Source organism: Xenopus laevis, chromosome 6L (assembly GCF_017654675.1).
Source record: "Xenopus laevis strain J_2021 chromosome 6L, Xenopus_laevis_v10.1, whole genome shotgun sequence".
Taxonomy (NCBI): Eukaryota; Metazoa; Chordata; class Amphibia; order Anura; family Pipidae; genus Xenopus; species Xenopus laevis.
In genome coordinates this window covers 134,634,080-134,661,416 of record NC_054381.1, presented here as the reverse complement: position 1 = coordinate 134,661,416, position 27,337 = coordinate 134,634,080, and the positions used below count along the sequence as shown (strand labels likewise).

General features: G+C 38.1%; 1 protein-coding gene across 2 annotated transcripts; it reads right to left on the bottom strand.

The window, feature by feature from the left end:
• Positions 1–518: 518 nt before the first annotated feature.
• LOC108718832 (b(0,+)-type amino acid transporter 1) lies at positions 519–10,797 on the bottom strand. Of its 2 annotated transcripts, none has more exons than XM_041566535.1 (4): positions 10,038–10,797; positions 3,680–3,811; positions 1,603–1,967; positions 519–884 (listed from the first exon to the last, which is right to left on the bottom strand). In XM_041566535.1, exons 1-4 carry the CDS (start codon positions 10,756–10,758, stop codon positions 639–641), a joined length of 1,464 nt encoding a protein of 487 aa, XP_041422469.1. In that variant the 5' UTR covers positions 10,759–10,797; the 3' UTR covers positions 519–638. The 2 variants fall into 2 exon arrangements, with proteins under 2 accessions (XP_041422469.1, XP_018122794.1); XM_018267305.2 differs by lacking the exon at positions 10,038–10,797 and adding an exon at positions 6,988–7,816.
• Positions 10,798–27,337: the final 16,540 nt, after the last annotated feature.

Here is a 27,337-nt window from a genome sequence, read left to right as displayed (position 1 = left end):
CAGATTTTAAAAAAATTTTCAGTACTCAAGTTGTTTGTTCTAGTCTGGAAAAGAGTTTCTGAATCTGTAACCTGTATTGGGTTAAATTTGATACAATTGTTATGCTTTTTTTGGGGAGAACAATTAGGTGTAGTTTAAGGGGCTGATTTATTAAAACTCAAATTTATCTATTTTTTTCTGATAACATAGTCGGCCTTACTCCCTTCCACCAATTGAACTCATTTATTAATAATTTTAAATCGGAGAGACAAAACGTCCTGAAAAGATCGTGTGTCAATTCGATTGACACTCGGAAAACTCTACTTTTCCGGATTATTGGACAAAAACTGATAAAGCTTACTTAATTTTAGCCTTTCCTTCTTCTGTCCAGCCAAAAAGAATTCCATAATTACATTATTTCATTTGTTTTGTTTGTTCAGTGGTAGAAATACATTTTTTCTTTTGATACACATATTTATGTTCCTTTTGCAGAAGGAACATTTATTGAGCAAAATGATATTTTCTACATAAAGTTTATTATGTTTTTTTAAGACAATTTTATGATTTAAGCCAAGAAACAGAATGTTACATATTAATGGGCATGCTCATATGCCAGCACAATATAATATACAGTAAACAGTGCAGTTTGATAATACTACTTATTTTCTTTTGGCATCTTCAAATATATCTGTTGGAGCCACCTCCATCAACAGCTGTAAGTAGCAAGTGATGGCATCAAAGTATGGAATACGCAGTTTGAAATAAACAAAGGGAAAATAAATGATCATACTGCTCAACATAAACAGCAAGGCATAGAAATATTGAACTTTTGGCGATTGTATTATTGGCGCTAGAACTAAAAATGCAGCGACTAGCACAACTCCAAAGGCGATTGGCAGAAAGACCTGTGAATGAAAATATAAATCTCATTATAATGAGAATGCATCATTTTTTATTTACTAGCAAGATTGTCAGTATCACTGATTTCTACTGTAACAATAAACAACAAGATTTGTCCTATAGTTGTGGGAGTCAGTGCTCTAAACACACTGGGGGTTCTTGTTATCAGGATGCCTAGGCCCCTTTTAGTCCTATGCTTGTGTTACAAAAGTTGTCCCCAAACAAGGAGTTGAGTAACTTGCATTTCCCATTGGTTCTTGCAGTGACTCTGAGATTCCCTTGTTCCTTTAGAATAAGGCTTAAACCAGTTGGGGTGGGTGGTTCACCAGTAGAATGCATGTTCTATACCTTAGCTTATACAAGTATGTACATGTTACAGAAAATATTCCAGTATGCTGGGTACATTACCTGGAGAGTTGGGAAAGGTCAGATCTTTGTTTATTAATTGGGTCCAGTGAAGAAAATATTTTTAAATATTTTTGCAAAACTCTTGCTTTCTTACTAATTAGGCCAAAAAACCTTGTAACAAAAATCAATTGCCCTACTCTTTCCCTAAAACTCAGAATCTTACCTTATATCTTAGATAGCCCCAAGTGCTTATCATTCATATCCACATGTATTAAAGTGCGGGACTAGACCTGTCCTATACGTGTACCTTTTATTAAATAAAGCCACTTGTTTCTTTTCTTCATGTATCAGGCATGTCTTGGGATTGCATCTTACCTTATATGGCCGGGGAAGGTCTGGTTCTCTGTAGCGTAGAACAATCAGACTTGTAACAGTTAGTCCAACCAAAAGCCAAGTAGAAAAGCCAAAGTAATTAGTTAATGAGAGAAGATCTGAAGGAATTACAAATATTGAAGCAATAATGGTTGAGAGGATGATAGCTGGAGCTGGAGTTAAGTGATTGACATGAAGCATCGATATAAGGGCAGGTAAATGACCCTCCTTGCTCCCAGCGTAGTTTAGTCGCCCAAGCATAAACATGCCACCATTTAGAGCACCGAAAATCGAGATAGCGACAGAGACAGGTATTATCCAGGCTACCGTGGGAATCACTCTGTCAGCCCAGGTAACAGATACAGCAGCTGAAATAAAATAATAACAGATTATGGTCATTTGTATTTTGAGTATCGGACTAAACAGTAAATGCTTCAGAGCGTAATCCCTTCTTTTTGCATGTTCCAGTTAGCCAAAAATAACTGTAATTGAATGTCCATGGGCTAGAAATATCTTATAAAAGATTATGCTATACAGATATGGGACCTATTATCGAGAATGCTCTGGACCTTGGTTTTTACAAATAAGGGACCTTTCCGTAATTTAGATCTTTACCTTTCCAGATAGCTGATTCTATACCTGTACAAATAAGTCAGTGAAGCCATTGCGCTCATTGTTCCCAAAGGTGATGGGGGACAACATATAGGGGCAAAGTGACTAACGCTAGTGAAAATTCGCCAGCGTGATGTCATTTCGGAACTTCACTATCGCAGGTGTCACTTCTCTAGCGAAGGAGATAGACGCTAGCGTTTTCGCTCTGCCGAACCGACGTAACTCCGCAAATTCACTAAGGTGCAAATTTTATTGAACGTTACCTCATTTGCCAGATCTTCCTCAATTTTTAGTGCAAAATTTCCCAAAAAACTCTCTTTTATTTATTAAGGATCCCTGGACTTGTGTAATATAATATATTTGCTGCAACATATACGTCCATGCAACTTTATCATTTCCCGCCATATGCAAATTAGGTAACGCTAGCGCATCTTCACTTTGATTGCTGAAGTAATGTTAGCGAAGATTTGCCAGCGTTCGGTGCCCCGGACGCAACTTCGCACTTTAGGGAATTGCCGTTGTCCTAGCAAATGTACGCCTGGCAAAGTGTTGCAATTGCTGTGAATCTGTCGCTGGCGAATTTCCGTCGCTTAGGGAATTTGCCCCATGGGCTGTAAAGCATATGTAAAGCATTAAAAATGATATATGGCTTAAATTTGTCATGGTATTAGGAGATGCTTATATGTTTTTACTCATACATTTTCAATGTATGAAAGAATGCAATAACATTTTCTAAGTAATTTTTATAACAACTCTACATATAATCTGTATTGCCACAACAGCTAATTCTAACATATATTAACATGCTTTTTTTTCGGAGGGGGGGGGTCATTTTCCTAAACTCCATTATCCTAGGACTGCAGAAGCCTCTGGGTATAATTTTTCTGTTGGCCTGGCATTGATAAAACATGAGTGTGACCTAATATTACCCTCTAAGGTCACAACCCTAGACTAATGGATACCCTTGGACAAACCAGCTTCATACAACTGAAACAAACCTTGAATTTTCTCTATGATTTAATGCAGCAGTTGCTAATGTAGCTAATACATATTTTATAAATTTGCAGATTTCCAGATCAGATTTTGCATATTTCTCTTTTTCAAGTTATGGTTTAGGAATGCCAGTTTAATTGCTCTCCACTATGTTCTGCTTAATCCTATACATGCGGATTACTATTGATTGATCAAATTTGTCCTTTTGCCAATGTGACCCACCATGTTTGATGACAAATTGGCAATAATTTGGTCAAATAGACAGATATCTCTTTATGAAGCAGTTTTAAGTGAAACTGGTTGTCAGTTATAGGAATTAAATTACCAATTGTATTAGTCTATACACAATTACACCACAGAATGGGAATACATTAAAAACATGTTATTATTGTATTCTCTGCATTTATAATTTATAATATGACAATTCAACCAGAGAAAGTATGTTTGTATTAATAACCAAAAGAAGTCTTCATACCTGAAGAAACAATTTCTTTGGGTGTCAGTACTGTGAGGTATGAGATGTTTACCAGCAAATAAAAGGCAATCACTGCAGACACAGCTGTTATTGTACAGAGTGGAATGTTCCTGCTTGGGTTTTTTATCTCTTCTAGGAAAAAAATAAAGAAAAAAAAGTCAGAGCAAAATGTAACTCAAATGTTCCTTAAAAGTTTTGTAGATGTTAGATAGAGAGTCAACCTGCCAGGAGCACCGCCAGTGCAGCATCCAAAATGGCAGTGCCCATGGCCATCCGGTGTGCTGAGAACATTGTTGTCTACATAGTGATGTCATCATTTCATGGTCACATTTGTAATAGACACAGAGCACCTAAGTTCAATGCCTAATTATATTATACGTAAATGCAAAACCTTTGGCAAAAACAGAAGAAATGTACACAAGAAGAGAAAGGCCGCTGTAATGTAGTGTGCCAAGAATGCAACCAAATAGAAACCAGGAGTAACATCTCATGACTGATCAAACAAACAATGGTACCACTGTAAGTGGGCCCCTTTGTAGGCGTAACATGGTTATACTGTACTCTAGCTGCTCTCAAACGTAAAGCACTTTTACATTGTGATTCTCTTTCGCAGTTAGGCCCTCGCATTCATTCTTACAATGAGGTAAGGGCACCAGTGTTTCTTAACCAGGGTTAAAGGAAAACTATATCCCCAAAATGAATACCTAAGCAACAGTTTATATCATATTAAGTCTGTTAATTGGCTCATGTGACCTAAAAAAATATCGTTTGTTTGTTATGTATGTGTGCACTGTGAATCATACTAACCCAGGAGGCGGCCCTTATTTTTTAGAATGGCAATTTTCTATTTATGATTACCCAATGGCACATACTACTAGAAATGTATATTATTATGAAAATGGTTTATTTACATGAAGCAGGGTTTTACATGTGAGCTGTTTTATGCAATATCTTTCCAAAAAGTTAAAAAATCATGCAGATAGCGATTTGGCAGGTTTGATTTTCCCCTGCGGTTGAGCACCGCATTGGCTAGTTGATGAGGTCCTGTCGGGGCCTATTCCCATCATTGTAATCTGATCATTTGGCCCTAGAACCGAACAATCAGATAAGTCCGATATCTCCCTGCATATCGGGGGAAAGAACTCGCCAAATGAGCGGAACTTATATTTTATGGCCACCTTAACACTCCTAGAAGATTCGATCACTTATCACCAACTTCCTTGAAGGGATACTGTCATTTTTTTCCAAAATGCATCAGTTAATAGTGCTGATCTAGCAGACTTCTGCAATGAAATCCATGTCTCAAAAGAGCAAACATGTTTTGTTATATTTAATTTTGAAATCTGACATGGGGCTAGACATATGTCAGTTTCCCAGCCGCCACAAGTCATGTGACTTGTGCTCGGATAAACTTCAGTAACTCTTTACTGCTGTACTGCAAGTTAGAGTGATATCACCCCACTCTCTTACCCCCCCCCCCCCCACCATCCCATCAGCAGAACATTAGGAATGTAACCAGATTGCAGCTCCCTAACACACAATAACAGCTGCCTGGTAGATAAAAGAACAGCACTCAATACTAAAATCTAGGACCCACTGCGACACATTTAGTTACATTGAGTAATAGAAACAACAGCCTGCCAGAAAGCAGTTCCATCCTAAAGTGCTGGCTCTTTCTGAAAGCACATGACCAGGCAAATATACATGAGATGGCTGCCTCCACACCAATATTACAACTTGAAAAAAATACACTTGCTGGTTCAGGAACGACATTTTATATGGTAGAGTGAATTATTTGCAGTGTAAACAGTGTAATTTAGAAATAAAAACTACATCAAAAAAATCATGACAGAATCCCTCTAAGGACTTTGTTAGCTTAAGGCTTATTCTATCTGAGACCTCAGGCCTCAGCACCCACCCCTGGCAGTAGGTGGAGTCCAAAGAGGCAGAAACATGTGTACCCTCCCCTTATATAAACTAGGGAACCGGAACTACAGTCACTACCTCACAGTAAACTGTGTGAAACCTCAAATTGTAAATTAAAATATAACCACACTTTCAGTAGACACTTATTTAGAGTTAACCATGTATATTGGACTAATGTTTAACAGTCTTTCTTATATTTGGTCCCATGCGCTAAATGACCAGAGAGCTGAGAACAGTTGTGTCTTCTCTGACTTTCATTTATACTTATGCCCTATCAACTAGCTGCCAAATAGTGCCAGATAACATTTTGAATTTTATTGGATAAACCTAAATTTAATGGAATAACAGGATGATTTGTCAAAGCAGTCACACTATGTGGCCACACTACCACATATAGGTGTTTTATTGTCTAATAAGATAACGTCTATATATATATTTTTTTAATAGATATCATAATCTAAGTGAGACAGCAGTATATCAAAACCATAAACTAGTAATATGCCGACTGCCAGAGTTAAAAATAGAACTCTTCTATCAAAAGAAGAAGGGTAACCTTTATTTGAATTTTCATAAGTAAGCAATGTGATTACACAGTTAGGCTAATGTAACATTGAGCAGCCGTAATGACCTTGCTGTCTGCCATTTATTTTAAATGAGAAGGAAAGGTTAAAACTAAGTAAGCCTTATCAGAAAGGTCCACCTAAATATACCAGTAAACCCCTGAGCCCAGAGCTATAAGTGAGCAGGGAGAGACTCAGGCAGGAAGTGATGTCACAACAAGCTAATACTACAGCTGCTATCCTGAACAAACAGAGAGCTTCTAGAGCTTTTTACTCAGGTATGGTAAAACATTCTACAGAATAAATATAGCATTCTAGCTTGCACTAATGCAGCTAATCAATTGGCAATAAAATGCCTCCATAGCTTTCCTTCTTCTTTAGTGGCAACAGGCTGAATTTCTGCATGAAAATACACACAAGTATTTTTTGGCCAAAATTTGAGCAGTGAGGGCAGGAACAGACATTTGCCATTATACTGAATGGCAAGCAGCAAGGATAGTACTAAACCAGTGCTGGCTGAGGAATGTGCTTAGTTTTAGTTTATCATCAGTGTTGTGGTCCAAGACCATCAGTCATTCTCAAGAAAGATAATGGTAACTACAATATTCATTTAAGAAAATGTCTATTACTTCTGTTTTACTCCTGGAAAAGCTTGTTTATGTGCTTGCATTGTTTCTGCTTGCTTTCTGTTTAAAAAAAATGCATCTTGCTTTATTGCAGGCATTCTAAATATATCATCAGGATCATAGGCTGATTCAAGTATCACAGAAGATCAAGTACAGAGAGTGAATCTGATTCCATATTTAAATAAAACATACATACCAGCAATGTAATTTAAGTAGTTCCAACCTCCATATGCATATAGACCCTGGAAGAAAGACTCTGCTATTTGAACTGCATTTGGAGCTTCAGCACTAAATGCATTTTTTAAGTGCCCCGGAACCTCTGTTTTTCCTCCGAGTTCTTTGAGGCCACAAATAACAATGAGGATCAAGGCCAACATTTTCAGCAGAGTAAAAACATTCTGAACCCAAGTGGTCATCTTTACACTCAGGGTATTTATAATTCCCAAAACCCAAAGAACTGCAAGTGCCACTATTTTCTTAAGCAGCTCTGGTGCGGGGCATCCAGAGTAGAATGGCTGAGTGGCGTATTCCGCAAACGTCAATGCTCGTGCGGCATTGGATGCAGGTCTTATGAACAATATTAATGTCCAGATGGCAATGAAGGCAGGCAAAGGTCCAAGTCCTCGTTTTACATGATAATATTCACCACCGGCATAAGGTAATGCAGAACCAAGTTCAGCATAACAGAGGGAGCTCATCATTGCTAAGAGTCCAGAAGCAGCCCAAATACATAAGGTCACACCGACATTAAGCTGAGCATATTCTAGAACTCCTGTGGGAGAGACAAAAATTCCAGCACCCACAATACTTCCCACTAGAAAGCAGATGCCGTCGAAAAGCCCCAATGTTCTTTTCAGAGAAACATTCTTATTAGCCAGGTTGAGAGTTTTCTCATGCTCTGTGGAAGTTTCACTTTCTGGCATGGCGAGTTTTGTTCTCCCTCAGTGCAAATTTGATAGAAGAATGTCACTTTAACTTTGCCAAGTCTATTAGCAAGTGCTGATGCTGAATGGTGTGCAATGCATCACATATTAAACCCTAAATAAACACCTTCCAATTTCACATTGACCGCCTAAGTGTCAGTAGATGCTTATCTGCTGCTTACTTAATGACTGGCGACGAAATGAAATTAAAAAACAGAAAATCAGTATTTTATTTTGAAAACCTTTTATTTTTTTTAAATATGATTGTTATGTACTATTTGTTTTGTTGTACAAAACTGCTCAGTGGAGTTGATGGGCTATAACAGGGTTTTGTGGAGCTAGAGGGCTTAACACCACGTAGGGTTCTGGTTTGTTGCACCCGAGCATATAGTATAACTTTAACCAATGGATTTAGAGGGCTACTCTCTAACCACACAATCTTTAAGTGCAGTTAAAAACAACATGAATTTAAAAGAGAATCTGTGTTTTCCTTTTCAAATGGTACTGTATGTATAGAGCTCTTCCAGTCTGTCTGATGTCAAAGACACTGTGAGATTTAAGGCCTTGTCCAAGTGTACAAAAGAATGTAAACAGGATTTGAACTAGAAATAATACCCAATCCTCGAATATGCTAAAGTGACGCTGGCAGATAAAGTGACCCGGTTTGTAAATTTGTAATCTCCTTTGAGTTTTGTGAAAACATGAATTGGAATTTGCTTGAAATTTAATAGATTCTAATTGTAGCAAAATTAAAGAATAAGTAAACCTTAAAAATAAGTGAATGTAAAATTGATGAGGGGGCTATTCTAAGCCCTTTTGCAATGTACATTTTTTATTTTTTTTTTTGAATTCCAAGATATTAAAGTATACATGTACTGTTAATATGAATGAAATTTGTTACAACAGCACCACCTGCTGGTCATTTTCAGACCAGTCTGACAACCAAGTAGTCAAAGAAGTTGTCAGGCTGATGTTCTGCTTAGAAAAGAGGTGAGAAATTTTTCTAACCGTTTTCTGACAACTCTCTTGACTACTTGGTGGTCAGACTGGTCTGAAACTGACCAGCAGGTGGCGCTGTTGTAAAAAAATCATTCATATATGTAAATTAAGAAAGGGCTTAGAATATCACCCTCATCAATTTGACATTCACTTATTTTTTAAGGTTTACTTATACATTAAGGTGTTTAACAAGGAAAATCACAAGAAAGGGCCCTAGTATCTGTCTGCCATCTACCTAAATAAATGGACTGTTAAACACCTCTGGTTATGGACTGAATTTGGAGCTAGAATTGACTGGTACAGTGTTGCAAATAATGTTCACAGGATTTATTCCAGATATTTTTTTTTACTTTTTATTAAAGGTAATGCAATACAAAGTGACTTTTAGAATTGCTGGTATCCATTTTTTGTTTCATTATTAGGGGGTAGGGGAAGGGAAATGGGGGAAGGAAAATGGGCAGAAGGGGGATGATAAGGAAGGGGTAGTTCTCCAGTTACTTTTAATGCACAGAAGAACAGCCACTTTGCAGCCACTCCTGCATTATCTAATGCAGGAGTCAAGTCTCATTGGGGTATTTTGATCAGCACTAATCAGATGGCTTTATACAATGTTTTAGGAGTCAGATCCTCATAAATATTGCTTTTAATAGCAGTTACCTCTAAAACTATTGAAACTTTGATGAATGTATACTGCAAAGTTTTTGGATGGAGGTGGAAGCAGCAGGGGAGGGATTAAAGGGGTTGATCACCTTTGAGTTATCTTTTAGTATGATGTAGGGAGTGATATTCTGAGACAATTTGCAATTAGTTTTCTTTTTTTATTATTTGTTCTTTTTGAGTTATTTGCCTTTTTATTCAGCAACTCTCCAGTTTGCAATTTCAGCAGTCTGGTAGCTCGGGTCCAAATTCCCCTAGCAACCGTGCATTGATTTGAACAAGGGACTGGAATAGGAGAGGCCTGAATAGAACGATGAGTAATAAAAAGTAGCAATAACAATAGATGTGTAGCTTTAGAGAACATTTGTTTTTAGATGCGGTCAGTGACCCTCATTTGAAAGCTGGAAAAAGTCAGAAGAAAAAGGCAAATCATTCAAAACTATAAAAATGAAGACCAATTAAAAAGTTAATTAGAATTAGACATTCTATAACATACTAAAAGTTGGTTATCCACCCCTTTAAAGCCCTTATATTTTAGAAATCAATTTGTATAGATGGTCTGTCTATTTGACTCATTTTTCTTCTAATATGGGATTGGAGGCAAATAGTTTCCATTACAATATAAATGACACATTTTCTTTGTAAATATAATTATACATTTACTTACCTACGAAGTAATTCAGACAGTTCCAACCACCATATGCAAACATGCCTTGATAGAAAGCCTCCCCAATCTGGGACACAGTAGGAATGTTCCCCTCAAATGCGGCATGAAAATTCTCTGTTTTGCCCATTCCCAAATATACAATTCCACTAATGGCTATGCCACTCAGGGCAACCATCTTAAACACAGTAAATATATTTTGGACTAAAACAATCCATTTCGTACTCAGGCAGTTAAGCGTTCCTACAATCAAAAGGACGGCAATTGCTGTGGTCTTTTTAACAATTGTTGGAGCAAAGCATTCTGGATAAAATGGTTGTACGACATATTCTGAGAACATTAGAGCTTGTACAGTCATTGCAGCTGGTCTCATAAAGATAATACATGTCCACAAAAATATAAATGCAGGCACAGGTCCTAGGCCTCTTTTGATGTAAAGATATTCTCCTCCAGATGCTGCTAAAGCGGTTCCAAGTTCAGCGTAGCACAGAGCACCAAGCATTGACAATACGCCGCAGGAAGCCCATATCACTAAAGCAATGCCAACATTGAGCTGAGAAAAAAGCAGTACCGTACCAGGTGAAATAAAAATCCCAGACCCAAGTATGACACCAACAATGAAGTTAACCCCACTAAAGTATCCAATAGTCCTTTTCAGAACCACACGCTCCTCTAAAGTATTGTAAATTTCAGCTTCACCTTTTGAATTTCTCTGCTGTGCCATGACTATTTGCTAGGAATTTCAATATGTCAATCTTTTAGTGATTTCATGTTTATTTGTATTGGCATGATTCATACGTTTTTTTTTCCCCCTAACAAAAAGGTTAAATTCCAAACCTCTAGCTCTGTATACTTTTTGTACTTTGTACTTGTATGCATAATTATATAGACAAAACATACCATTAAGGTCTGCTACTGCGATTGTTGTTCGGAATGTTAGAAATTATTCTTAAATGGTGCACTTTTCAAGCAGAAAGGGTGGCGCATTAAAATATGAAAGTGTTTAGACATAACAGATTTTTTTGTGTTTTTATGAGAAAAGCAGGAATGTAATATCTTTAAAATTGTAACCCTAATTTGTGTGCCCCCAATGAGGTGATTAGAAGCTATTGCCAGATTTACTAACAGGCGCTGGCGTCACTTTGCTAGCGAAGGAGATAGACGCTAGCGGTGATTTGCTCTCTATACTCCAGGCGACTTTTCGATCTGGTGAATGGACGTTACTCCGCAAATTCACTAAAATTCGGATTTTACTGAACATGGGCTCATGTGTGATTATCAGTGTCAATGTAATGTATTAGATGCAACATGTAACAGAAATAGGTCCATTCAACTTTAAATTTCCCACCGTATGCAAATTAGCCTGAGCACAAGACCTCTAATGAATTTGCGCTAGGCAGAATTGAATTGAATTGGCGAAAATTCGTCAGCGTCCGTCGGGCAGGACAAAACTTCGCATTTTAGTGAATTAACGTTGTCCCAGCTAATTTTCGCCTGGTGCAATGGGTGCAAAGCTGTCGCTGGTGAATTTTCACCACTTAGTAAATTTACCCCATGGATTAGCACATCTTTATAGGTACCAACATTCCCTTTTATAATCCACCGGTGCACCCAGTCCATGCAGCTTCCATAGAAGTATTTTGATTTGTCAAAAAAGAAAAAATAGGAACATGGGGCCGACATGAGTGCAGAAGGTTTAAGGTTTATAGCTATGTTTATTTGAGAAAAAGGCAAATTTCAGGGTAAAGACCCTTCTTCAGGTGAAAACAAGGTACAACGGACTTGTCACACACATCTCTTTATAACTAGCTGTTTGTTGTCTTATACAGTATATATGAATATTCACAATTTGCATCTTCTTGAACAGATGGTAATCAAGTTATTCTACTATATACATAGGAGGAAATTCGCCAGCGAATGCTCCGCCACACTTCGCCAGGTGTAAATTCATTTCCACTACAATAATTCACTGAAATGCAAAGTTGCCTCTCTGTAGCCGAACACTGGTGAAGTTTCGCTACCATTAATTCGTCAGCTCGAGCATTTCATAGTGAACTTTCACTAACGTTCGTTTCTGCCTGGTACTGTTACGCTTAGGTCAATTTGAATAGGACAAGTACAGGACAGCTTCATCTTATCAGTTCAGCAGGTCTATGGTGGCGAAAGAAACTGGTGAAAGGGGTAACGTTATGGAAAAATCACAATTTAGTAAATTTGTGGAATAATGATCGTCCCCGTGGATTGGATTTCTGGCAAATTTTCTCTAGCGACGGCCACTTCGCCCTTCAGTAAATCTGCCCCATAGTATTAACTCACAAAAGTACAGAAATGCGAAACGAAAACTTTTGGTTAAATGGCACAGATACAGTCATTAACTCAGTCCTGCAGTTCTTTAAATCAGAAGGGCATGCTACACTATAGATGAAAAAAAATAAACCTTTAAATGATTTACCATTACAACAGTCTGGTTATTGTTTTATAGCCACAAGCAAATCGACCAATGTGAATTCTGAAACATTCAGTAGTACATCATCAATCCCTCAAATCATCCAACACAGTTTAGTGCATTGCAAAGCTTTTATAAACGATTTTAGCCTGCAGTTCTGTATATAGATGTCTTAAATAAACAATCATTTTGCTCTAGTAGGGATATTGTGGCATTCCGGGAACTACTTAGAACATTAACTAAATCAGCATGTGATCAGACAGCCATTCACCTTTTAAAAAGAGATGCTTATTTGAAGGAAAACCAATACATGCATAGGATCTATTATTCAAAATGCTTGGAACCTTGGTTTTCTGGATAAGGGATATTTCCATTATTTTCCATTTGGATCTCCATTCCTCAAGTCTGCTAAAAATCATTTTAAACAATTAAATAGGATTGTTTTGCCACCAATATGGATTTGTGCAGCTTAGTAAGGATCAAGTACAAGGAACTGTTTTATTATAACAGAGAAAATGGAAATCATTTTTAAATGTTAGCACTGACTTATCAAAGATCGAATTTCAAATTTATGAGAATTTTTTTTCACTCTAATAAATTAGAATATATTCACAACTCGAATGGTTATTTAAGAAAAACTTTGAATGTCTAATATTCGATGGAATACATCGAAATGAATTTGAAGCAAGGTTTCCTGAAAAAACTGAAACTGAAAAAAATGTCAGTAAGGCAATTAACATATTCAAATAGTTCAACGGACCTCTGTCATTGACTTGTAAATTAACTCGGCAGGTTTTTGGCAGCGAATATTCAAATTAGAACGGTTTCCATGGTCGAGGTGTGATAAATCTCACATTCGAATTTATATTCGAATTGGGGGATTAAAATTTGAATTTGTGAATTATGACACTTAGGGGTAGATTCACTAACGGCCGAATTTTCATCAGCTTCACACAGCTCGCACCAGTTTGCCCGGCGCAATAACAATAACTACATTATTTTTTATTGCCTTTCAAGGAAACATGTGGGGGTTATGTAGCAAATCTGAATTTTTCTGGCTCTTTAAAATAAAAAATTCCGACCAAACTAGAATCCATGAATTGACCTTATTTATTATTAAAAAAAAGCACAATTTTATCGGATCAGGGGAAATTTCAATAAAATCGAGGAAAAAACACTACTTGTGTCGTTTTTTTTTTGGTTTTCCCAAAATGTATGATTTTTTTTTCCCGAAAAGCCCAAATCTTTCAGATTTCTGACTGAAAGGCCGAAATATTCGGATTTTCATGCTAATTCCAGCGCAGACCACAGAAACTTCCAATTAAGATAGGGACCTCTCCTATTGACTTATACAACCTCTGCAGGTCTGAGATTTCAGATTCAGACATAATCTCGGGGTATAATAAATCACAAACATTTTAATTTATTTTTTCCACAAAAAATTTGGATTTTATAGTTAAAAAAACTCAAATTGTTCCAGTTTTTAGCATTCAGACTTTAATAAATAAAACTCATATAATTATTATTTGAATTATAACACGAGTTGAGCAGAGAATCATCTGAAAAGTGTCAAACAGAGGGAGCAGAAAGCCTGTGCAAAACCCAGTGTACAATCTGGCAGGCTCCAAAAAACCCACCGTACCCGGTGTAATTTTGCCTTCCCATTGACTCCAGTACATTTTGCCCACTTTTTACAAATTTTCCAGCATAGCTAAAGGGACCGGTTTTACTCATCACTAGCGAGGAGTGGTGTGCAGCAATGCCCCAGATGGATGTACTGGATAAACAAGTGCTAAGGGGTACAATTTTGTTCCTCTTCGAACTATAGCACTTGCACCTGGGACATTAGGAAAAGACCGGCCATTGGGCCACATTCAGTTCAAAGGTTTATTATGTGAAAACTCATTGACGAGATTCAATTTAAGATGCAATTGAATTCAGAAAAGCGTATCTCATAGTTTATCACGTGAAAACTCTATTGAAGTCAATGGAAAAAAAACTGGAAACGTTTTTTCTTCTTGGATAGAATCCCATCGATGAAAGCTATTTTAAAGCAGGATTGCGTTTAAAAAGGTCTAACTATTAGGGTAAGGACACACGAGGAGATTCAGGGAGATTTTGTCGCCTGGCTACTAATCTCCTTGTCTTTTGAGCAACTATCTCCCTGAACTGCCTCAGCGTTTTTCCCCATAGGCTACAATGAAAAGTTGCCTGCGCTAATGCACACACGGTGATGCGTTTTCAATAGTTGCCCAAAGTTGCCTCAGTGAGGCAATTTCAGGCAACTATTGAAAACGCATCGCCCTGTGTGCATTAGCGCAGGCAACTTTTCATTGTAGCCTATGGGGAAAAACTCTGAGGCAGTTCAGGGAGATAGTTGCTCAAAAGACAAGGAGATTAGTAGCCAGGCGACAAAATCTCCCTGAATCTCCTCGTGTGTCCTTACCCTTAAAAACATTTTTTTACCATTTGTGGGACATGCCACATTTGTTTCAGGGTGGGCTCATGTCTACGGCATTAGAAGATCTCTTTTGTCTTTGTTTTGCTTGGACATTTGTAATAATAAGTGGCCACTTTAAGCATTTACACCAACATCTAGACATCTATACAACCTAAATGTACCTGCCCTATTCAAATTAACCTAAACGTAAGAGCACTAGGCAGAATCTAACATTAACGAAAGTTCGCTATGAAATGCTGACGAACTGATGGTAGCGAAACTTCACCAGCGTTCGACTACAGAGACCCAATATCTAATTTTAGTAAAATAGCGTAGTGCTAAGGAACTTACGCCTGGCGAAGTGTGGCGTAGCGTTCGCTGGCGAAAATTTGCCCTTTAGTAAATTTTCCCATATGTACAGTATATAGTGGAATAACTTGATTACCATCTGTTTTCACTGAAGCAGGGTCTTCACCCTGAATCCTTGTGCATTTGCATTTTTCTCAAATAAAAGTGGCTATAAGCCTTGCACCTTCCTCACTGGTGTGGCCCCAAGTTCCTATTTTTTCTTTTTTGGGCATGATAGTTTTTCTTATGTTACGGGCACATGACACTAAAGAGTAATTGTAATTAAATTGTCATTTAATTCTTGATTAGCCTCACATATGTATCAGTCATACTCCCATATGATAAAAGGTGCAACACCCAAGTGCAGTAACCCATAGTAAACATAAGATATCTGTATTTAAAAAGGTGACCAATAGCAAGCTACCTGCTAGTTGCTACAGGTGGCTCGAACTGTAATATACAGTATTTGTACCTTTTATTACAAAACACCATCAACCATATGAAATGAAAGGCACTAAATTTGCCCATGTGCAATAACCCACAGCAACCAAAAAGGTGTTTGCTTTTAAATAGGTGATCAGTAAATGATACCTGCTGATTGGTCTCTATGAGTGATTAGACCTATAGCAAACTTGCACAAGTATTTCACAACCGCCTAAGGGGCAAATTTTCTAAAGGGCGTTACATCATTTCGGTACGTCACCAATTTACTAACAAGCACTGGCGTAACGAAGGAGATAGGCTAATGGATGTAACTACGCAAATTCACTAAGATGCAGATTTTACTGAACGTTACCTCTTGCGCCAGACTTGCCTTCACCACCTCAGACCAGGCGAAGTGCAATAGAGTAGATAGGACTTCCTCAAAAAAAAGTTGAACATTTTTCTAAGTCCCAAAAAACGCTGGCGACTTTTCAGCTTTTCAGGGTGATAGCCTGCAAAAGATCGTAAATTTTTTTTTAGGGTACCCGGCTTCCCCCCTGCATTTCCTTACATATGGCACATTAACTATACACTGGGCTCATGTGTAGGGCAAACAACTCTATTTTCTTTTATTAAGGTTCCCTGGGCTTGTGTATTGTAATGTATTTGATGCAACATATACGTCCATTCAACTTCCTGCCGTATGCAAATTAGCCAACGCTAGCGCAACTTTGCTTGCCGAATTAACGCTAGCGAAACTTCGTCATCATTCAGCTCCCTGGACGCAACTTTGCATTTTAGTGAATTAGCGCTGTCCTGGCGAATTTTCGCCTGGCGAAGTTTTGCGATGTGAGCGAAGACATCGCTGGCGAATTGGGATTGGGATTGCATCTTCCCTTAAATGGTCAAGGAAGGTCTGGTTCTCTGTAGTATAGAACAATTAGACTTGGAACAGGTAGTCCAACCAAACGCCCAGAAGAAAAGCCAATGGGCCACTGTAGTTCATTGTTCATGGTCTAGATGTATGTCCCCAGCAGCCCCTACATCTGTTTTAATTTACAGACCTGGCAGTCTTAAACCTAAAAATATCACTCAGAGTTTGACCCTGGATTACCTGCTTTAGTCATGACCCAAAGGATGTACTGCACTAGACTAATGAATACCCTTGTATCCACCAACTGAAATGAACCTGAGATATATTCTAGGATTTAATCCAGCAGCTGCTAATATTTCACTAAGAAATATATAGTTTTCAATGAGTTTCAGCATATTGTGAATGAATAATTTGTTTTGTTCAGTTATGATACAGGAATTTCTTGCTTGATCCAAACCTATGGATGACTGTTGAATGATCAGATATTTCCTTAAATGGCCAGTTTGGCCCACCATGTGTGATAATCGGGCAGAACAGACAGATGCCCCTCTGTTTAGCAGTTTTAAATGAATTGATTTTCAGGGAATTAAATGACATGATTGTATTAACTCTATGAAGAATTACACCCAGAAAGAAAATAAAGGGGAAAAACTCTGTAGCTTTGTTTTAATATATTTCCTGTTTTCTGATATATAATCTGAAAAGAGAAAGTAACCAAAAAAAATCTCAGTACCTCAAGAAACAATTTCTTTCTTGGTGTCAGTACTGTGAGGCATGAGATGTTTACCAGCAAATAAAAGTCTATCACTGTAGACACGGCTGTTATTGTACAGAGTGGAATGTTCTTGCAGGTTTTCTTTTTATATCTCCCCTAGAAAAAAGAAGAGAAAAAATTACCCAATTTTGCCTTAAACGTTATGTTGCCGTTAGCTACAGTTAAGAAAGCTGATAGAAAATTGATTTTGTTACCATTGTCGTTCCCAATGTTTCACAGCTAGCAACTATGTACTGAAAATGCTGGTAATGAATGTCAAGGTCAGCAATATCCAAAATACGGGCAAAAAAATGATTCAACAGTATCTGAATGCACAGAGGCCAGTCTGGGTAAAGAACAGCACCAGAAAGGCTGTCTTACATGCCTGTATGTTCAGGTACTGTGGTTACAATTGGCCAAACAATCGTAAATGGGTCTGTAACTCTGTCGGATAACAACAGGGTTTTATTTTTTAAATAGATATCATTAAATGATCAAAGTGCACCAGACAGCACTATATCAAAACCATAAACTGTCTATATGCAAACTGCCAAGGTTATGAAATAGAAATCTGAATCTTCCTGTTTAAACATAAATAACAATCTTTACAGCTTTCGTGGAAAATATAAAATGTGATTACCCACCTAGGCTAATGTCACACTGAGGCTAAATATTGATCCTGCTTGCTTTATTGCAGGAACTCTATATATAACATCAGGATCATAGGATTGCAAGGCAGATTCAAATTTGACAGTCGATTAAAGTCCAGAGAGAGAATATGATTCCATATATAAATAAAACATATATAACCAGGGTCGGACTGGGGGGCCCTAGGAGCACCGAGGCTACTGCCCCAGGACCCCCCTCCACCCCCCCTGCAGCGCCGGCGTGTTCGGCGCGTCCCTGCCTGTGTGCTGCGTCTCTGCACCGCATTTATACACATGCGACTGGCGTCTTGGTTGTGCGCATGGAAAAAAATTATGCGCAACCTCCGATAAAGGGGGTCGCGGCATTAAGAGGCAAATATGGGTACGGACCTGGGCCAGCGGGCCCCACAAGAGCTAGGGGCCCACCAGGTTTTTTCCCGCTGTCCCGCCGGCCCAGTCCGACACTGTATATTCCTGTACCAGCAATGTAATTGAAGTAGCTCAAACCTCCAGATGCATATAGACCCTGGTCAAAGACTTTGTTTCATGAGCAGTCATAAAGAAAAAACCCACTTGAGTTAAGGAACTCACATGAGGTTTCTAGGGAAAAAAAAACTTCTTAGCTGAGGTATTTTTTCCTTAACAAGCTTTCTTAAATAAAAAAAATTTCGGGAGCTTTTAGGTGCAGTCTTGAATCAAGTACTCGAGCAGTCTGAAATCAGCCCCTTGGTCTTTATAATTCCCAAAACAATATGAAAAGCAAGCGGCGACTTAAGCAGCTGTGGTGTGGGGCATCCAGAGTAGAATGATTGAGTGGCATATTCCACAAACATCAGCTCTTGTGTTGCATTGGATGCAGGTCCTATAAACAATATTAATGTACAGATGAAATCTGGAAGTCTGGAGTCTTCATTTAATCGACTTATATTCACTACCAGCATAAGTTAATGCAGCACCAAGTTCAGCCTAACAGAAATATCTTATCATTTCTAAGAGCCAACAAGCAGCCCAAATACAAAAGGTCATCTATAACACAGAAACCCCTAATATATCCATGACGGTTACCTGTTTCTTCAAAAAGTATAAATAGATTCCATTCTCTGTGCTGACATCCAGTGTTTAACAGTTCTTCTCTTTCTGCATCATTTAAAATCCTGACAGGGAAGGAGGGACTAAACACTGATGTTACAAATTGTAACAACTTCTCCACAGCTTACAGACAGCGTGCAGGAACTACATAACCCACAATGCATCGCACTATGATGTTCCTTTCCTTATTGAAATAACGTGTGCAGAGAATTGTGGGGTTTGGAGAATTCAGGCTAAGGACAGATGGCTGTTGATACAAAGTAACAGTAGTCAGCCAGCTCAGCAAAGTAGTCAGACAGATCAGCAAAGTAGACAGTGAGATCAGCAGGAGAGCAGGGGGTTAGGCTTAAGGAACTTTCAGAAACCATTAAAAATCATGAAAAGTCTGCATAGTTTTTGATTGATGTATTTTGCAAAGTTGCTTGAAATTATGTTTACTTTTCAAAAAGCTTAAATTATGTTTTTGTGGTGTTCCCCTTTAAGCTGAGCCTATTCTAGCAGACGTGTCACAAAAAATGCCAGCACCCACAATACTTCCCACAAGAAAGCAGGTGCCATTGAAAACCCTAAGGTACTTTTCATCCAAACATTCTTATTTGCACTTTTTTAGTGCTCTATGGCAGCTTCTCTTTCTGGCATGGCAGGTTTTGTTCCCTTCTCAGTGCAAATTGAATAGCAGAAGGTCACTGTAGTTTGGCTTTTATGAAGTCCTTTAGCAAATAGTGTTAAATGTGGCACACATGAACTCAAATGACCTAGTGGTAATATATTTTACAAAGTGAAAGCTAGTGACACCCACTGTAACTGCTCAAAAGTATTTACCTGTGTTTTTTATTTACAGCTAAGTTTTTCAGCGTGCGTGTGTGTGTAGCACCTTTTCTCTTCCCAGACTGGATTGGCACGTCACTCCTTGTGACTCAGGTGTAACTCCTTGTTCTAGGCATGAAAGAAGGGTTTTCCAAAATGATTTTGCACAATAACTTAGACACCAGTGGTTCTTTAAAACAGCAAAATACAATCACTTTATAATATCTCAGTACTTCACTTCCCATGGTTTTAGGCACAGGCAGGGCATTCGTAACAGCCAGTGGTAATGTTGACAAGAGTACAAGGCTTTCCCAGCCTGAACCTATCCTCCCTATGGTGGCAGGTGATACCCAGGCTACTAGTGATGGCCGAATTTATTCGGCAGGTGCGAATTTGCGGCGAATTTGCTCGTTTCGCGGCAGATGAATAAATAATTTTCCGCGTCAAAGTTTGTTCGGCAACGGAATCGTACCAGGGACAATTTAGATGCCGGCAATGATTAAAGGATGCCCATTGACGCCGGCGTCAAAATCAGCATTTCGCCCATCACTAAAGGCTACTAACCCTTTCTACTCTCCTGGCTGGTTCCTCTCTGCTATCTTCCCTAAACTTTACTCTAAGGTAGTTAAAAAAAACTGTGTATATCATACCGTGGTGCTCTATCTGGAAGATTGGTCCCAATAATCAATATGATGTAGACAATCAGATGGCACACACTTCAGCAATTGTGCTAACGTTTTAGTGATTTATTGAGATCTCCACACAACGTTTCGGAGGTACAACCTCCTTTCTCAAGTGCTCTCATACGTGTAATTCAATCCACAGGTATATAAAGGTGCAGAGGTGGAACACCCCTCCCCTCTAATTAAGTGACATCACAAAATACATATACATATTTAGTAATGATACATTGTATTATAACATCATATCGTACCATTATTTCACAACAATAACTGAATAGTGACAAGAAGCGCTTATTTGTGTCCAAACAGTAACTATATTGATGAATGTGTCCATATTTGTATCCATGCATTAGAAGGATTTTTCTTGTGACTGTGAAATAAAAATAAAATTAATTAACTAAAACATCCCAACTTGGGGTCATTACAAGCCACTATATGTTCAAATTACATAAAAAAGTACATCACAACTTCAAAAATAACAAGAATAATTCAGATCTTCGTTAAGTCCCATTGGGGCCATGGTGTTCAATCTAGCAATCCACATCATTTCTTTTTGAAGTAATATTCAATTGTAGCCTCCCCCCTCCACTCTTGGGGAACATTCATCACCTGTAGAACCAACCATCTCAACTGATCTCTATGGGATCTCTTGTATGAACACAATGGTATATCATCAAACACCTTGCCAAACGCCTCATCCTTTTGTAATATCTACCCTGTGAAATGTAGACCCAGCGTGTATGAGCTGCTAGCAAGCAAACCAAGTCCTGTAGTTACACCCTGGCTATGCTAGCTGTACTTGCAGGGTTCCTTGTGGTGAATAACTTTTTCCAGGTAAATTATTAAACTGGGTGGTTACTTTGTACACAATCTCAACTGATTTTGGAATAAATTTGCTTTCAAGAATTTGAACTTGGTGACAGATTTAACGCCATCGAAAGACAATGTACTTGCTAAGAACTCTATACAAACCCATTTTCTATGATTATCTGTTCATGCAAAACTAAACATAGAACCACAGAGGTGCAACTTTTTTGGTTCCAATTAAAAGAAAGCCACAGTATTTTACAAATTATACAGGGTATGACATACTAAGAGGGACTACTATTATAGTCAAGGGTAAGCAAGTTGTGATTTCTGGTGTAGGTAGAAACACAGTGTGCTGTAGCCCTTAGCTATAATCTGCACCAACTAGAAATGACAAAATTGTACTTTTCAGCCTTACTCAATAGCTGTGTTTCCATTGGTTTGTCTACATTTCAGTCACAGCACTTGTTTCTGCCTTATATAAAAGTGGCCATACACTATTAGATCCACTCGCTTGGCAAGTGGATCTTAACCCGATATGCCCACTAATGGCTGGGCGATATCGGGTGAATCCGAACATTCAGTCCTGCTGCGAATGGACGCCGACGGGTCGCAGGACCGCATCAACTAGCCAAAGCGGTCCTGGATCGCAGGGAAAATCAGACTTGCCCTATCAATATCTGGCCGGTTTTTGGCCTGATATTGATCAGGAGGACCTGTCGGGAGCCCACACATCGGTCTAAGGGACTGATATCGGCAGCTTTAATCTGCCTGTGTATGGCCACTTTAAGTTGGTGCATATATGAAACCTGTCAAATGTTTTTAAAATACATAAATTAAATGGTCAATATATTTGGGGGCACATTTACTAAGCTCGAGTGAAGAATTCAAATTTTGAAGTATTTTTTTGGGTACTTCAACCATCGAATAGGCTATTATGACCTTGGACTTCAATTCGAATGATTCAAACTAAAAATCGTTCAACTATTCGATAGTCGAAGTACTGTCTCTTTAAAAAAAACTTTGACTTTATACTTCGGCAGTTTAAACCTACCCAGGTACAATGTTAGCCTATGGGGACCTTCCCCATCAGTTTCCTAAGGTTTTTTTGATCGAAGAAAAATCCTTCGATCGGTCGATTAAAATCCTTAGAATTGATCAATTCGAAGGACTTCATCGTTCGATCAACGATTTTTCCTTCGATCGGTCGATCGCAGTATTTCCGGTAAATCCTTTGAATTTGTAGGATTTTACTTCAAGGGTCGAATTCGAGGGTTTATTAACCCTCAATATTCGACCCTTATTAAATGTACACCTAGAGCTTATTAAAAACCCAATTTTATTATTATTCCATATTTATATAGTGCTGCCCTGCTATCACCCATACAGGGTGTTTATTATTCTCAGTTTTCACTGCCCAAAGGGATCTTACAATTCTAACAATGTACTACAAAATATGAATAGCTGTAAAACCTCTAAATAATCAAATTTTTAGCCGAAAAAAAAATCGGAAAACCTCTAAACGTCTGAATAGTTAAAATAAGGTCCAATAGGATCAGTGCAGCTCCCAGTGACTTCTATGGGACCTCGACAGCTTGAAGTTTTGTATAAGTTTTTTTGTGGCATTTAATAAATCACATTTTTTGAGTTTTAGAGAAATAAAAGCACAAATGAAAAAAAGGAAATCTGAATATTAGTAATTCAGCCCCATAGTATTAACACTAAACCTGAAATTGGGGGCAGAGAAATTGAAAGAGCTCCTTAGATTCCCTTCGGCTAGCTATGCACCCAGTACCAGTGGTTTAATGGTGCAAATACAGTCATTAAAACAGAGAAATACAGTATAACCCAAATATCTATTGTTTTTGAAAACAGGACCATAGACTATATAACTAACCCTTAAATGATTTATCATTATGACAGTCTGGTTATATTTTTATAGCCACAAGCAAATAGATCAATGTGAATTCTGAAACATTCAGTAGTACATCATCAATCCATCCAATCATCTAACTCAACTGCTCAGTTCAGTGCAATATGCAAAGTCTCTATGAATGCTTTTCGCCCGCAGTTCTGTATATAGATGAAGCAATTTTGTGGATCAAAAGCTGCAGAGTTTTTAAGTTCAGTGAAAATGCAATATCCCCTCCTGGGTGGCTGTCTTAAATAAACAATCATCGTGGTGCTCTGGGAACTGCTCAGAAGATTTTGTTTCAACTAAATCAGCATGTGATCAGACACCCAGTCACCTTTCAAAAAGAGACGCTAAAGAAAAAGAATCTAAAAAAAAAGCAAAAATTACATTTTAACTAAAACCTTTATTTTAAGTACAAAAGAAAAAAAAATGACATCTAACGTTTTAAAAATAATTTACAAACAATGTAGAGAACACGGTAATGTTTTCATTAGTAAGATTCAATATTATTGTACATGTTCTAAAGCACTGCGTATCTTGACAGCGCTATATAAATAAATGATGATGATGATGATGTTCTATTTTTTATTTTTAAGCAAATTCGTATTTAGCGTGTTTTCATTACTTACCTTGGCATTGCTCTGTCGCCTACTCCGTGTCCGGTCCCGTCTCTCCCCGACTACCACTGGTGTCTTCCGTGTAAATGCGCTTCTGCGCATGCGCGCACACATTTTGCGCATGCACACTGGAGTGAAGTTTTGCGCATGCGCAGTCGAGCGCGCACAAAGCCGGCGCCGTAGCCCTCCAGGCTGCCTAGGACGCCTGGCCGGGTTGGCCCAGCTCTGGTGCTGTTGTTGTTCAACTACAACTCACTTCTGCCAAAAGTACAAAAGAACAGATTTGGACCCCAGGGGTTCTTTGCAAAACAGTAGAATAGGCTTAATTCAGGCATAAAGCATCACAGGGTTATCATACTTATGAGGTAGCACAGTACACCTCCAAGTACATTCACAGGTGTAGCAAAGACAGCATAAACAGGCTCCACACTAGGAATAGACAAAGGAGTTGAGAGATCATCTTCCAGGGTTTCATTACTCCGAAGGGAGTTGCTGTTGGAGGTCGACAATAATTGATGGGCCTAACTATATCTTAAACTTCTGTGAGTACCCAATCGTTACGGTGATTTGGACTATAGGTTGTGAGAGTCACATGCGTTTGCTTTGCCATTTAACTCTGTGTATGTGAGAGTTTGGAAAGTGGGCTTACTCTATTTAAAACAAGGTCAAATATACTACTAGGGATGCACCGAATCCACTATTTTGGATTCGGCTGAACCCCCGAATCCTTCACGAAAGGTTCGGCCGAATACTGAACCTAATCTGAACCCTAATTTGCATATGCAAATTAGGGGTGGGAAGGGAAAAATATTTTTTACTTCCTTGTTTTGTGACAAAAAGTCACGCTATTTCCTTCCCACCCCTAATTTACATATGCAAATTAGGACTCGTATTCGGTTCGGCCGGGCACAAAGATTCGGCCGAATCCTGCTGAAAAAGGCTGAATCCTGGCCGAATCCCAAACCGAATCCTGGATTCGTTGCATCCCTATATACTACACTATGGGGCAGATTTACTAAGGGTCGAATATCGAGGGTTAATTAACCCTCGATATTCGACCAGGAACTAAAATCGTTCGACTTCGAATACCGAAGTCGAACGATTTAGCGCAAATCCTGCGATCGAACGATCGAAGGATTATTCGTTCGATCGAACGATTAAATCCTTCGAATCGAACGATTCGAAGGATTTTAATCCAACGATCAAAGGAATATCCTTCGATCAAAAAAACGCAGGCAAGCCTATGGGGACCTTCCCCATAGGCTAACATTGAGTTCGGTAGCTTTTAGCTGCCGAACTAGGGGGTCGAAGTTTTTCTTAAAGAGACAGTACTTCGATTATCGAATGGTCGAATAGTCGAACGATTTTTAGTTCGAATTGTAGTCGAAGGTCGAAGTAGCCCATTCGATGGTCGAAGTAGCCAAAAAAACACTTCGAAATTCGAAGTTTTTTTAATTCGAATCCTTCACTCTAGCTTTGTAAATGTGCCCCTATATATTACTATCTGTGTACTGCTTAATCCCCTGAAGCTTTTTTAGCGCTGTCTCAACTATATTTTGAAGGAAGTTTTTGGTGTGCTCGGAGGAGAACGAGTATTTTAGAGGCCCTATCCTATTTGGAAAGTCTGAGCTGGAATAAGCCCTAAAATCCAACAATTTTGCCTGGACTTTTTGGGGCAAAAAAAATTCGGGACAAAATCGAGGGATTCGGTAAAAAAGTCACAATCGTACGATTCAGATTTAGTCCGATTTTTTCATTTGTCCCCGATCCAATATAATTGGGATTGTTTAAGAATAAATAAGGTCTAATCGTGGATTCAAGCTTGGTCTGATATTTTTGATTAAAATAGTCAGATAAATTCAGACTTTGATAAATAAGGCCCTTGAACTTCAGCATTTCAGCAAAGGAAACTATTTGTCCAATTCGAGTTTTTCAAAAAATTTCTCTTTGAGCTTGTAAACTCACTAAAAATGATGAGCAAAATATGATTTCTAGTTTCTTTTTAAATTGTTTATTCAAAGTAGAAACCTCTAAAATGACGCACATCCGTTTTATGATAAGAAGGCCTCAACGAGATTTGTAAAATCTAAAAATAATGCTGTATATATATTTGAGTTGCCTCCTGGTAAAAAACCTGGATTACTAATCAATGTATTAAGAAGAATCAGTACATATTACATTTTTCTCAGTAAATGTCATTCTTCTATAAATAAAACAGCAAAATATAAAAAAAATGCTTTTTTTTTTTATTTAATTCACTAAACATATTGGTTATGGCTCAAGAAAAATGTCAAAACTTTGTTGGATGTCATTAAAAAGGTTAAAGGCACTGATCTGGTCTTTGAAAAGCTGGTAAAAGTACTGTATTACTGGTATCTTAGCAGCCTGGTCTAAATTAAACATTGGTTGAATAGATTTTCCATTGTGATAACATGCTTCATTAAGATTCCAGTCAGATTACTAGTCATTATGGGAATACATGTTGGCACGTCAGGCAAATTATCTTGAAAGCAATATTTGGAGCTGCCCTGTATTATTTATGTATGTATATTTTTATATAGCACTGCTTATGTACACAGTGATGTATTGTATTGTGATGTATTGTAAAGAGACAAGAAGAAGGAAATCCCTGCCCCGCAGAGCTTACAATGCAAGAGGTGGTCTTTTAGTTTATTTCTTAAGAGACAGAGGGAGGAATTCAGGGATGGGATTCCAAATGTAAGGAGCAGAAAGGTGGGAAAGGGCAGTGGTAGTGGGTGGTATGGCCAAGCCATTGCTCCCTGAGAGGAGATGGCCAGGAACATATGAAGACATGTAGTAAGGTGCAGATGAATAAAGGGATTTTAAGGTTATGAGAAGGAGTTTATAAATTATTCATTTGCTTTATGGGAATCCAAGATTTATAAACATCTGTACTTTGGCAGTCTGACATTTTCCACGTTTTATTGTTTATTTTGCTACATACATTATCAGATGTTTCTCTGGTCTTGTGACTTTATAACCCCCAGAAATTCATTTTCTAAGGACAATTTGTCCTATCTTCCGATTATCTTCACTTTTGCACTTCTCTTAACCTGTGACATAGTTGGGTGATCGATTTGTCGGTTAATTATCTCCAATCATGTCTGATTCCAGATGTGTTACTTCTGTTAAACTTGCTATATAGTAAACGTATAGAATTATGGACTAAACAGTTGAACAACATATTACTTAAAGGATGAAATCAGGAACCATATTGCAAACTTGTCACAGGGGGTCACCATCTTGGAAAATGTCTGTGACATGCTCAGTGGGCTCTGAGCAGCTGTTAAGAAGCTAAGCTTAGGGGTCGTTGCAAATTATAAACGGAAAATTAGGTTGGCCTGTAATATAACCTGATGCTACAAGGCTGATTATTAAATTCTGATGCTAGTTGCATTGGTTTCTGTGCTGCCATGTAGTAATTATCTGTAT

Excerpts from the sequence above, each read along its gene's own strand:
- LOC108718832 (XM_018267305.2), bottom strand. The coding sequence starts at position 7,714 with ATGCCAGAAAGTGAAACTTCCACAGAGCATGAGAAAACTCTCAACCTG. Across the intron at positions 1,968-3,679 it reads CAAAGAAATTGTTTCTTCAG|CTGCTGTATCTGTTACCTGG; the intron begins GTATGAAGACTT and ends ATTTTATTTCAG. Across the intron at positions 885-1,602 it reads ACCTTCCCCGGCCATATAAG|GTCTTTCTGCCAATCGCCTT; the intron begins GTAAGATGCAAT and ends TTTCATTCACAG.